Source organism: Pan troglodytes, chromosome 4 (assembly GCF_028858775.2).
Source record: "Pan troglodytes isolate AG18354 chromosome 4, NHGRI_mPanTro3-v2.0_pri, whole genome shotgun sequence".
NCBI classification, from domain to species: domain Eukaryota; kingdom Metazoa; phylum Chordata; class Mammalia; order Primates; family Hominidae; genus Pan; species Pan troglodytes.
In genome coordinates, this window is record NC_072402.2 from 109,870,764 (window position 1) to 109,882,894 (window position 12,131).

A 12,131-nucleotide genomic window follows, 5' to 3' on the forward strand; every position below is an offset into this window, starting at 1 on the left:
TCTAAGAACAGATTTATTTTAGAAACTAATTACACTGTGACATCTGGACTGCACAGATCAATCAGCAATATTAGAAAGAAATGTTGAAAGAGAATGAGATTTTCGGTCAGAAGATTAAGGCTCAAATCCTGTCTCTGCTGCTTTCTAGCTTTATGACCTTGAGTAAGTTTCTTAACTTTTGAAGTGTATGCACATAATACCTTTCATAGTAGAATAGTGTTCCCATTGTTTCCATGCCTTTCTATATCCACTCTCCTTGACTTTTCAGTTCCTCTCATTAAGAATAGAGACTATTTCCTCATTCCTTGAACCTGGGCCAAGAAAATGCTTCAGAAGTAGTTGCGTGCCAGTGCCAAGAGTGAGCCATGAGAGGATTCACATGCCTCCACTCACTCATTTGGCACCTGCTTGAAACAAGCTAGGGTTAGCCTGCTGGAGAGGCAATATCCACTCTTGTGTGCCCAGGTGACCAAACTCTACACCTATGAATGAGGCCACCCTAGACTAGTAAGTCCTAGAAATCTGCCAACTTACCGCAGACTCATTAGCAAGCCCATTTATGATCACCTGAGCCTGGTCCAGACCACAGTTACCCAACCAAGACAAAGACTTGTGAGTTAAACAAATTATTGTTTCAAGCCACTCAGTTTCAGGGCAGTTAGTCATACAGTTATAGCAAACTGATACAGGTACTACATAGGTTGTTGTGAAGATTAAATGGAAAAAAATATGTAATGCACTTACTGCAGTGCCTAACATATAGTAGATGCTTAATGGATTGTTGCTACTTTTATTATCATCATACCAAAATGATCTGTTTTCATGTTAATGAAGTAATAGTTCATGACAGTGCTTTTTCTAATATTTCTTTTTGAAGGCTGTATTAGTCAGGATATAAATGACAAATACAAATCAACTTAAATTTTAAAAGGAGTGGGTCATTAGCACTGATGTCAGACAGACTGAGATCCAGACCTCAATATCACCATTTCTCTCCTATCTTCCCTGTCTCTCTTTGTGTTGGCCTCATTCTTACTATTGCAGACAGGCTTTCTCTACAAGAGATAAAGTCAGCCATCCTCAGCTATTCTTCTAGTGCCAGGAACATAGAAGCAACAGCAATTTTCCCTATTGACTCCAATATAGAAAAGTCCCAGACAACGGCTCCAATTGGCCCAGCTTAAGTCACGTGTTAATACCTGAACCAACCACAGCAGCCAAGGAGGTGGGGCTCTCTGTCCACATCACTTCATGTGCTGACCCTGTATAAACAGGGAGAAAGCAGAGTCTGCACTGAAGACATAGAAAAGAAGGGGGAAATGTGCTCAGTTGCCAAAGACAATACTACCAGAAGCCTGGAATAATAAATTATGCTATGGCCACCCTCCAATTCACCCCTTATTATCACTGGACTGGATCTTTGCACTTGAAGCCTATAGTCCACTAAGGCAGAAAATAAACTGCCCTCAGAAACAGAATTCAGGGCTCTGTGCCTACTTTTCTCCCTATAATCATTCCTTAAAATTATTTTAACCACCCTGATATGGAGCAGCCCTGGGAATATGAGGGAAATCAACCCAATAGATACGTACTTTTAAGGAAAAGCATTTTATTATACTTAACTTCCCATTCTTTTACCAACATACAAATATTCTTATTGCACTCTAATAGAGCTTTTGGTGTTCTGGACACTGAGATTTTATTTTATTTATTTTGAGACAGTGTCTCACCCTGTTGTCCAGACTGGAGTACAGTGGTGCAATCACGGCTCACTGCAACCTTGACCTCCCAGGGCTTAGATGATCCTCCCACCTCAGTTTCCCAAGTAGCTGGGACTACAGGTGTGTGCCACCACACTCAGCTAATTTTTTGTAGAGATGAGTTTCGCCAAGTTGCACATGCTGGTCTTGAACTCCTGGGCCCAAGCAATCTGCCAGCCTCAACTTCTTAAACTGATGGGATTACAAGTATGAGCCACCACGCCTGGCCTTGGTTGGATACAGAGATTTTAGAGGCTTTACTGGCCATGGCTGAATTTATGCCTAATCCTGAAAGATGATGTCTTTTGTGAGCTGGATCATAGGATTGTAGAGATAGAAGAAAACTTAGAGGTCATTTATATCTAAATTGGGTGAAAGTAGCAATGACATCCCAGGTGATAGACATTGGGGCCATGGGTGTTGCAATTGTTGCTACTGCTGTTATAGTTGAATGTGTGACATAAATGTCACATGTATGAATATATAATCCTGTGCCCATGCCCCACTTGAGGTTATAGCACCTAGAATTGAAAAGAGGGTAGTCCAGCCAGCAGGAGAAGAGGGAGGGGATCCCCTCACTCCTTTGCCATGCCACACTTTTTAATCAGTGAAACCTAAGTTAACATTAACTTTGTTAAAAAACGGTAAGTTAATTCTGGCTGTGCGTGGTGGTGACTCATGCTTGTAATCCCGGCACTTTGGGAGGCCGAGGTGGGCGTATCACTTGAGGTCAGGAGTTTGAGACCAGCCTGGCCAACATGGCGAAACCCTGTCCCTACTAAAAATACAAAAATCAGCCAGGCATGGTGGCACAAACCTGTAATCCCAGCTACTTGGGAGGCTGCGGTGGGAGAATCACTTGAACCTGGGAGGTGGAGGTTGCAGTGAGCCAAGATCACATCGCTGCACTCCAGCCTGGGCAACAGAGTGAGGTTATATAAGGTGTGGTTCATCTTAATTTGATAACGGAGATTTTATGTAAAATCTCTTCTGCACCACCATTTTAGAGATCTTACTTGAAGTGCTGACTTGTCAATGACAGAGATACTGAAGAAACTGCTAAATGAATGCTATTTGAGATGGAGATTTTGTATTTTTATGAATCAAAATAAATAAATAAAAATAAGTTAACTCTGCTGACAGCCATTGTACACAACTGATTTATACTATCTTCACTGCCAACTACATTTCCTGTCTTCTTCAGATTTGTCACAGCTACTTATCCTGTATACATGCTATTGACTTTAGGACACATGTAGTGGCCTTTACATGTAGTCTCTTTAAAACAATTCTTGCTATACTACCAAGTTTAACCAGCCTAAGACTTTAGGATCTTGATTTGACCATTTAATTTATTCTCTTTAATTTCACATCATCCCAAATTTGATAAACGTGCATACAACATCCTCAACCAAATCACTGTAAAAAGAATTAAAGAAAAAGGCCAAGAACAACCCTAGACACATTCCTCCATTTGATATCAATCTATTAAATAGCTATTGAGACAATTATCAATATACATAATTACACTTACATCCCAGCCCCAATATCACTTCATCCAGAAGTGTATTATGAGAGACCTTCTGAAGTGCCTTGTTCAAACTCAGATTTCCAAGTTCTCTGCCCTTTCTAAGTCTGGAGGTCTGGACACCTTGTTAAAGAAAAAAGTTTGCTGTGACAAGTATCAAAACCATTCTGGCTTCTCATGAGTAGGTGCTACTGCCTCTAGGGACTACTCACCCATTCATCTGATAGGGTCTTACAGAATCGAGACCACATTCACTATTGTAGACCAAAGTTTATTGAAATTACTACTCCCCCTTTTTAGAAATGTCAAGCATCGCAATCCTCAAACTTCTGCCTTTCAGCCATTCTTGGGCTCACCATGATTTCTGGGGAGGTTTCATATTCTCAATTTCAAGTTCAGAAATATAACTCATCCATTTGACAGACTTCAGATCTCTAATGGAACAGCTGCAATTCTCTTTCAGTGGCTAAAACCAAATACTAACATTAATACATGAACAGCCCACTCATTAGAAACCCAGGTTTTGTGTTTAGTGCTGTTTGAGTAATTCTGTGTCCCACAGGAGCAGAGGATCTTCCAACGCTGTTTGCGCTCCCCAAAGACTCTTGCACCATCAAGCTAACAGCAAGGTTACTGACGGAAACAGATTTTTCTAAAAATATCCTTGGCAATGTGTGCACATGAAACACATGCCACATATATTTAGTCATAAAAATATAAAAAATTTATTTTTATCTAGCAACTATTTATTTCCAGATGTGTGACTAAGCACAGCAACCAAATCATACCTGATTTAAAAAAAAATTAAGACCAGTCGAGCTGCCTAACCACAGAAGAAACGTCTATTAATAATTTAACCCTCATTGCTACTGGCAAGCTGGCTGCTGACTGAAGCACCAGCTTTATCCTCCTGGTTAGCTTAGAACATAGAGTCTGCAGTACAGGAATCTTACCACTCAAAGATGTTTCATACTTGTCTGAATTGGAATGCATAAGATGTAACCTTAACAGGTCTTTTCTATGTAATTAGACGAGACTTTTATTTAAAGAAAAGCCTCACCTTGGAAAAGCAAGTATGAAAAATATAAAAACCAGGTTTAAAACACCTGGAAAATGTGGTGATTCTACTCCAATATGACTATTCAGTTGTTCATTTATTCCAATTAAAGTGTAATCCTGTAATGTGTAAAGTGTAATGTGCTGCTCTAAATTAGTGTGGGTTTTGTGCTTGGCTTGTACTGCCACCTGGTGGTTTTCTACATGTAGTAACATCAGACCCATTAAGGAATGTCTTGAATTAGTATTCATTTAGCAGTCTCTTCAGTATCTCTGTCATTGACAAGTCAGCACTTCAAGTACGATCTATAAAATGGTGGTGGAGAAGAGATTTTACATAAAATCTGTGTTATCAAATTAAGACCAACCACACCTTATTTAATCACATCATTTTTATGTGAACACATTTAGCATAAAGATTAGCAAATCTGAGCCGGGTGCGGTGACTCACGCCTGTAATCCCAGCACTTTGGGAGGCCGAGGCAGGCGGATCACCTGAGGTCAGGAGTTCGAGACCAGCCTGGCCAACATAGTGAAACCCCGTCTCTACTAAAAGTACAAAAATTAGCCGGGTGTGGTGGCATGTGCCTGTGGTCTCAGCTACTTGGGAGGCTGAGGCAGTAGAATCACGAACCCGGGAGGCAAAGGCTGCAGTAAGCCAAGACTGCACCACTGCACTCCATCCTGGGCAACAGAACAAGACTCTGTCTCAAGAAAAAAAAAAAAAAGATTAGCAAATCCATAATGAAAATTCCATAAGAGAAAAAAATTTAAGGCTAATTACACCCCCAAAATAAGAAAAAAATGAATGAAAAAGACAAGGCCTTTCCAAATATAGGCCTACTTGGCTTTTGATAAAAACAGGCCTAGCATGGTGGCTCACGCCTGTAATGCCAGCATTACAGCATTTGAGACCAGCCTGGCCAACGTGGTGAAACCTTGTCTCTACTAAAAATACAAAAATTAGCTGGGCAAAATGGCACATGACTGTAGTCCCAGCTACTTGGGAAGCTGAGGCAGGAGAATTGCATGAACCCAGGAGGTGGAAGCTGCAGTGAGCCGAGATGGTGCCACTGCACTCCAGCCTGGGTGACAGAGTGAAAAAACAAAAATAAATAAAACAATAAACTCAAACACCAGAAAAACAAATTGGAAAATTGGGAGTTAAATAGTATTACTATAACATAATAGTATTACTATATAATATAATAATATAATAGTATTACTATATAATATAATAATATAATATAATAGTATTACTATATAATAATATAATAGTATTACTATATAATATAATAATATAGTATAGTAGTATTCCTATACAAAAGTAGTTTCCATAGGTTTCTTTGATATGTTTTAGAATTCATGTTTCTCTTTTGTGAAATGTCTGTTTTTGACTTTGGCTCTGATGATTTCCCAGTGTTCATATGGATAAATGTGAATATTTTAAAATTAGGGTTATATTTGTTTTAATTACATTTATTATAAGAATTTTACCAATTGATACATGGAATTTCTCTTTAATTATTACTTTAGTCACAGAAGAGTTTTAGATTTTCCCAAATCAAGACTACCAATTATTTTGTTATTCCATTTGTTTATTTATTTTTTAAATACATTTTATTCTGAAAGGTAATATTTGTTTTGAAAGGTAACACTTTCTCATGGTTCAAAAGGGAAGAAAAGTCTCTATTACTTCATCATTCATTGTAACCAGTTTCTTGCCACCTCTCAGAAACAGCCATTGATTTTTATGTTTAGTAAGTTTTTTTTACAATAAAATATTTTCACTTAGCCTTTCTATCGTGATTTTTTCCATTTAATTTTTAAACTACATAGACATTATTTTGCTTTTTAATATCAAGTAAATCTCTTTTTTGTTTTTTCCAAATGGCAAATCACTGTTGCCAGCAATGTGTGTTGGATAAGTCCTCCCTCCTCTGCTGATTTGGGATATTTACTTTAAGACTAAGGTCCAACATACACTAAGAACGGTTTCTGAGTTATATCTTCCATTTCATTGACAGGGAATGCCTGTGCAATTACCATGCTAATTTAATTATCTTGTAAAATTCAGAATATTTCATATCAAGTATTTTAAAAGGAGTTAATACTCCTTCACTACTATTTTTCTAAATTGTTCTGGGTGAATTTGTGCAGCAGCAATAGAAAAAGAATTGTTCTGGCTATTCTCATCATCTTATTATTTTAAACGAACTACTGAATATAATTTTGTCAGGTTCCCAAAGAATTAGATCAAGTTACTTTAAGAAAGAGACTCTGGCCAGGCACAGTGGCTTATGCCTGTAATCCCAGCACTTTGGGATGCTGAGACAGGAGGATCATTTGAGGTCAGGAGTTGAGCCTGACCACATGATGAAACACTGTCTCTACTAAAAATACAAAAATATTAGCCAGGCGTGGTGGCACGTGCCTGTATTCCCAGCTACTTGGGAGGCTGAGGCAGGAGAATCGCGTGAACCTGGGAGGCAGAGGTTACAGTGAGCTGAGATCGCGCCACTGCACTCCAGCCTGGGCAACAGACCGAGACTCCATTTCAAAAAGAAAGACTTAGTGAGCACTCTAAATTACGAATTATTTTGGAAAGAATTGTTACCTTTATGCATAGCTTGTTAGTTGAAAAAGCAGGATTAGGGATAAGCCCTTCTAATGTTCTTAAACTGGATAGTTTTTCAAGGAACAAATTGAAAAAACCTCAAAAGGTGCTTTGTGCCTGCAATATGGCAGTAGAGCTACGCAGAGAAATCCTATAATTTAGAACAAATAAAAATACTGGATAAAATATTTTAAAATATTGTTCTAAATGCATGTCTGAGTTGGCTGAAAAATATGGGACGTCCTGAGAGGCCACAAATAAAAAATAACAGGAATCCAAAGCAAGTTCTGGAGCTGGGATTTGCCTGGGACATTTGCTCACCCCGGTGGCTTATTGCTTAGGCTTCATAGGGCCACATGGGAGTTAGGAGATAAGACATGAGGCCTGTGCAAAATGTGATAGGATTATGACCCATGCATAACGTCTGTTCCCTGAAAGGTAACATCCTCAGTAAGTGAACGGAAAGGAGGGAGATCACCCTACAGATGAGAAACAGTAGGGATGATTAGCCTATGTAGTATGAAAAATGATAAAACAGGGAGGAAAGTTTTCCTTGAAAATGACTAACACCAGCCCTCCCTCAGGTAGGATGGGGTAAGAATTTACACTTATGTGTAGTCTGAGTGCTCCCAAGTCAGTGGTACTCCAAGTACTCAGCAAAAACAAACATAAAGGCTTTCTAGAGGAACAGACTCAAATGGTTATCACAAATTAATTTCCAAACAACATCAGTTCACACTGAAAAAGAAAATGACAAACCCACGAGAAAATGGGCAACAAGTGACAGTCAGCTAAAACAGAGTTAGACCCTGTCAATCAGAGTATCAGAGTATTGAATAGCGTGTTTAATCTATTTCAAGACATAAAAAAGGGTGCGTAACAAAAAAGCAAAAGATATCCTAAATTACCTACATCTTTGAAAAAAAACAAAGGGAACTCCTAGAAAAATAATGTATAATAACTGACATTAAAAACTCAGTATTAACAGCTGAAAAGAGAATTAGTGAGTAGGAAGATAAAGCTGAAGAAGACAAACACCAAGTCTCGGATTCAGGAATCCCAGTTAATCATAGCTGGGTTAAATAAAAAGAAACTCACATCTACTCATATTGTAATAAAATTCAGATCATCCAAGAAAAAGAGAAGAAAAGACAGATTATTTGGCAAGGAACAACCATTAGACTGACCTCTGACTTTTTCCATAAAATGTAAGGCATATTCATTTTATATATTCACTCTTATTATAGGAAGTAATAGTTTCAAAGTGCTGAGAGAATACAACCATTAATTTAAAATCATGTACCCAGCAAAATCCCTTTCAAAAATGAGAGTGAAACAAAGACATTTTCAGACAAATAAAGGCTATGAGAGTTTAGCATGAGTAGACCCTCACTAAATGAGCCTATAAGCAGTGTTTCTCAAACATTAATTTGCATATGAATCACCTGGGGGGTTTGTTAAAATATAAATTGCTATTCATTATGTCTGGGGAGGGATCTGAGATTCTGCATTTCTAATAAGCTCTCTAAGTGATGTTGATGCTGATGGTCGAAAGATTGCAATTAGAGTAGAAATATTTTCTAAAGTATATACTTCATTAAGAAAAAAATTATCTTGAATAGATGGTCTGAGATGCAGGAGAGAATGATGATCAAAGAAGTGGTAACCCATAAAAAAGTATTTAATGACTATAAATCGATAAGAATGTCAAATTTGTGAGTTTAAAAATATACAATAATAGAATTAAAATACTGAACAATAGCCCCTAAGTGGGGTAAAGGGTAGCTAGCATCAGACATTTCTAAGGTCCTTGTTTTTTTTTATTCAAGAAGAGGATAAATATATATTTATATATATTTGTATATTATTTTATTTTTATTTATTTTTGAGACAGAGTCCTGTTCTGTCGCCCCGACTGGAGTGCAGTGGTGCAATCTTAGTTCACTGCAGCCTCAACCTCCAGGGTTCAAGTGATCCTCCTGCCTCAGTCTCCAAAGTAGCTGGGACCACAGGTGCGTGCCATCACACCCAGATAATTTTTGTATTTCTTGTAGAGATGGGGTTTCACCATGTTGCCAAGGCTGGTCTCAAAATCTTGAGCTCAGGCGATCCACCTGCCTTGGCCTCCTGAAATGCTGTGATTACAGGCATGAGCCACTGCACCCAGTCCCATATTATTTTATATATTTAGTCTTTTTTTTTTTCTTTTGAGACAGAGTTTCTCTATTGTTGCTCAAACTGGAGTGCAATGGCACGATCTCAGCTCACTGCAACCTCCGCCTCCCGGATTCAAGCTATTCTCCCACCTCAGCCTCCCTAGTAGCTGGGATTACAGACACGTGTCACCACGCCTGGCTAATTTATTGTATTTTTAGTAGAGACAGGGTTTCACCATGTTGGCCAGGCTGGTCTTGAACTCCTGACCTCAAGTGATCTGCCCACCTCAGCCTTCCAAAGTGCTGGGATTACAGGCGTGAGCCACCATTCCCAGCCATATTTAGTCTTTCTTGAGTTAGATACGCAAGTTAAAATTTGAAAATTCCTGAAAAACTATAATTTGGCTACATATAACTTCCATACTATGACAGGAGAAAAATATTAAATAAAAACAATTTTTAACAAATCCAATACAAGACCAAAATATAAAAAAAGAAAAGAGAAAAAAAAACATAGAAGAAAGAGAGATGAAATGGAAGAACAAAATAAAATGGTAGAAATTAAAACAAAGGTATAATATTTACATTAAATAAAAGTGAACCAAATATTCTAAGTAAAAGACAAAGATTATAAAACAGCATCTTTTAAAAATCCAATCTTATGATATTTACATTACTGCTATGGTCTGAATGTTTATGTCCCTCCAAAATTCGTATGTTGAAATCTAACCTCCAAGGTGATGGTATCAAGAAGTGGAGCCTTTGGGTGGTGATTATGCCATGAATGGGATTAGTGCCCTTATAAAAAGGCTTGAGGGAGCCTGTTAGCCCCTTTCACATTGTAGGGATGCAGCAAGAAGGTGCCATCTGTGAGGAATGGGCCCTCACCAAACACTGCTGGCACCTTAATCTCAGATTTTCCAGCCTCCAAAACTGTAAAAAATAAATTTGTGTTGTGATAAATTACCCAGTCTAAGTTACTTTGTTATAGCAGGAATGGACTAAGATGACAATGACATAGCTATACTATAAGGACACAAAAATGGAAAGTAATAGGAGGAAAAAAGATAAAGCACACTAATACACACCAATAAAAGTTCATGTGAAATCATAAAGAAAAAAATTCTCGAAGCAAAAAAAATTACCAGATTCAAAGATTACATATTAATGGAAATTTAATTATCTAGGAAGATATATCAATTGTATGAATATGGATGCAATATAATAACATAATTTCAAATATATACAGGGCCAGGTGCAGTGGCTCATGCCTGTAATCCCAGCACTTTGGGAGGCTAAGGCGGGTGGATAGCTTCAGTTCAGGAGTTCGAGACTAGCCTGGGCAACATGGTGAAACCATGTCTCTAATAAATACACAAACATTAGCCTGGCATGGTGTTGTGGGCCTGTGGTCCCAGCTACTGAGGAGGCTGAGATGGGAGGACTGCTTGATCCTGGAAGGTGGAGGTTGCAGTGAGCTGAGATCAAACCATTGCACTCCAGCCTGAGTGAAAGAATAAGACCCTGTCTCAAAAATTTAAAAAAAAAGAAAAAGAGGCCGGGCACGGTGTCTCACACCTGTAATCCCAGCACTTTGGGAGGCCAAGGCGGGCGGATCACGAGGTCAAGAGATGGAGACCATCCTGGCCAACCAACATGGCAAAACCCCATCTCTACTAAAAATACAAAAAATTAGCCCGGCATGGTGGCATGTGCCTATAATTCCAGCTACTCAGGAGGCTGAGGCAGGAGAATTGCTTGAACCTGGGAGGCGGAGGTTGCAGTGAGCCAAGAGAGCGCCACTGCACTCCAGCCAGTGCAACAGAGCAAGACTCTGTCTCAAAAAAAAAAAAAAAGAAAACAAAAAGAAAAAATATACATATATATATAGAGAGAGAGAGAGAGCGCAAAAAATGACAGAAATACAAGGAGACATTAACAAATCCATATCATAATGGGAAACCTTAAAACACACAATAGCTGATAGATCAAGCAGATTACAAATCAGTAAGGATATAGAAGATTGGAATAATATGGTTAATAAGCTAGATCCAAAGGACATATTATGGAACACAGCATACAAGTAGAGACCACAGAATATTTATAAAAAGTAACCACCTATTAGGACCCAAAACAAATTTCAAAAAATCAAAATCTTATAGTTTTATTACTTATTATTTATTATTAAAAATAAATAACAAAAATATAACTTACACTCAAAAAGACTCCATACAGTGAAAATTAAAAATATATCTCTAAATAACTCAAAAGTCAAAGAAGAAAATGCAAAAATACTTAGAAACAGATATGTAGCTGGCACACACCAATATGGCCAAGTTAATTGGTAAAACATTGAAAAACATTTAAATATATTGGGAAGTACTGTAATAATAAGTATTAGAAGAGGTAAAATTAATTAATAATGTAAGTGTGGATATAAACTGGCTAATTTAAACTACATATACAATATTGCAATCCCCAGAGACAAGTGGATCTTCCGCTACTGCGGCATTAGAGAGCATTCGCAACACTATCCTCCAGTTCACCTGGCTCATAGTAAGCTTTCTAGCACCAGTGAATACACTCTGTACAATGCACTCAGGGCTTTACGATGATCATTAGGTTTTCATTTTGCTAAAATTATATAGTTCCCACTACTTATAAATGTATTTTTTGTACTTTGGACATATGCATGTGCACTGTAATTCTTGTGTAAGCAGTAATTGTTCAGCATTTTGATATTTAACATTCAATAATTTATGCAATGATTTTAAACATTATCTTAAAATCAAATGCCCACAAAAGAGATAGTTTTTTCTTCAATACTCTTTTTACATATAATTTACATGACTCTTCTAAATCTCCAGGGAAATTTTAAAAGACATGATATTAATAATGAGGCACAGCATGAAAAAATTATATTGTGCAAAAATTGGAACAACATGGAATGTCCATTTTACACTGTGCAAGCATAAATAGCCCCCACAAAATTTTTTTAAATCTGAAATAAAATA

The 12,131-nt window shown here is 37.6% G+C and overlaps 1 protein-coding gene across 1 annotated transcript in view; it reads right to left on the reverse strand.

Moving 5' to 3' along the window:
* Positions 1-1,095: 1,095 nt before the first annotated feature.
* Positions 1,096-12,131, reverse strand: part of EPB41L4A (erythrocyte membrane protein band 4.1 like 4A) — a 273,201-nt gene continuing 262,165 nt past the window's right edge. The window contains exons 24-25 of the mRNA XM_054684526.2: positions 3,295-3,411; positions 1,096-1,262 (exon numbers count right to left, since the gene is read on the reverse strand). Of these exons, the coding sequence (XP_054540501.1) occupies positions 1,186-1,262; positions 3,295-3,411 (194 nt within the window). The 3' untranslated portion in view covers positions 1,096-1,185. The remainder of the gene's footprint in view (positions 1,263-3,294; positions 3,412-12,131) is intronic.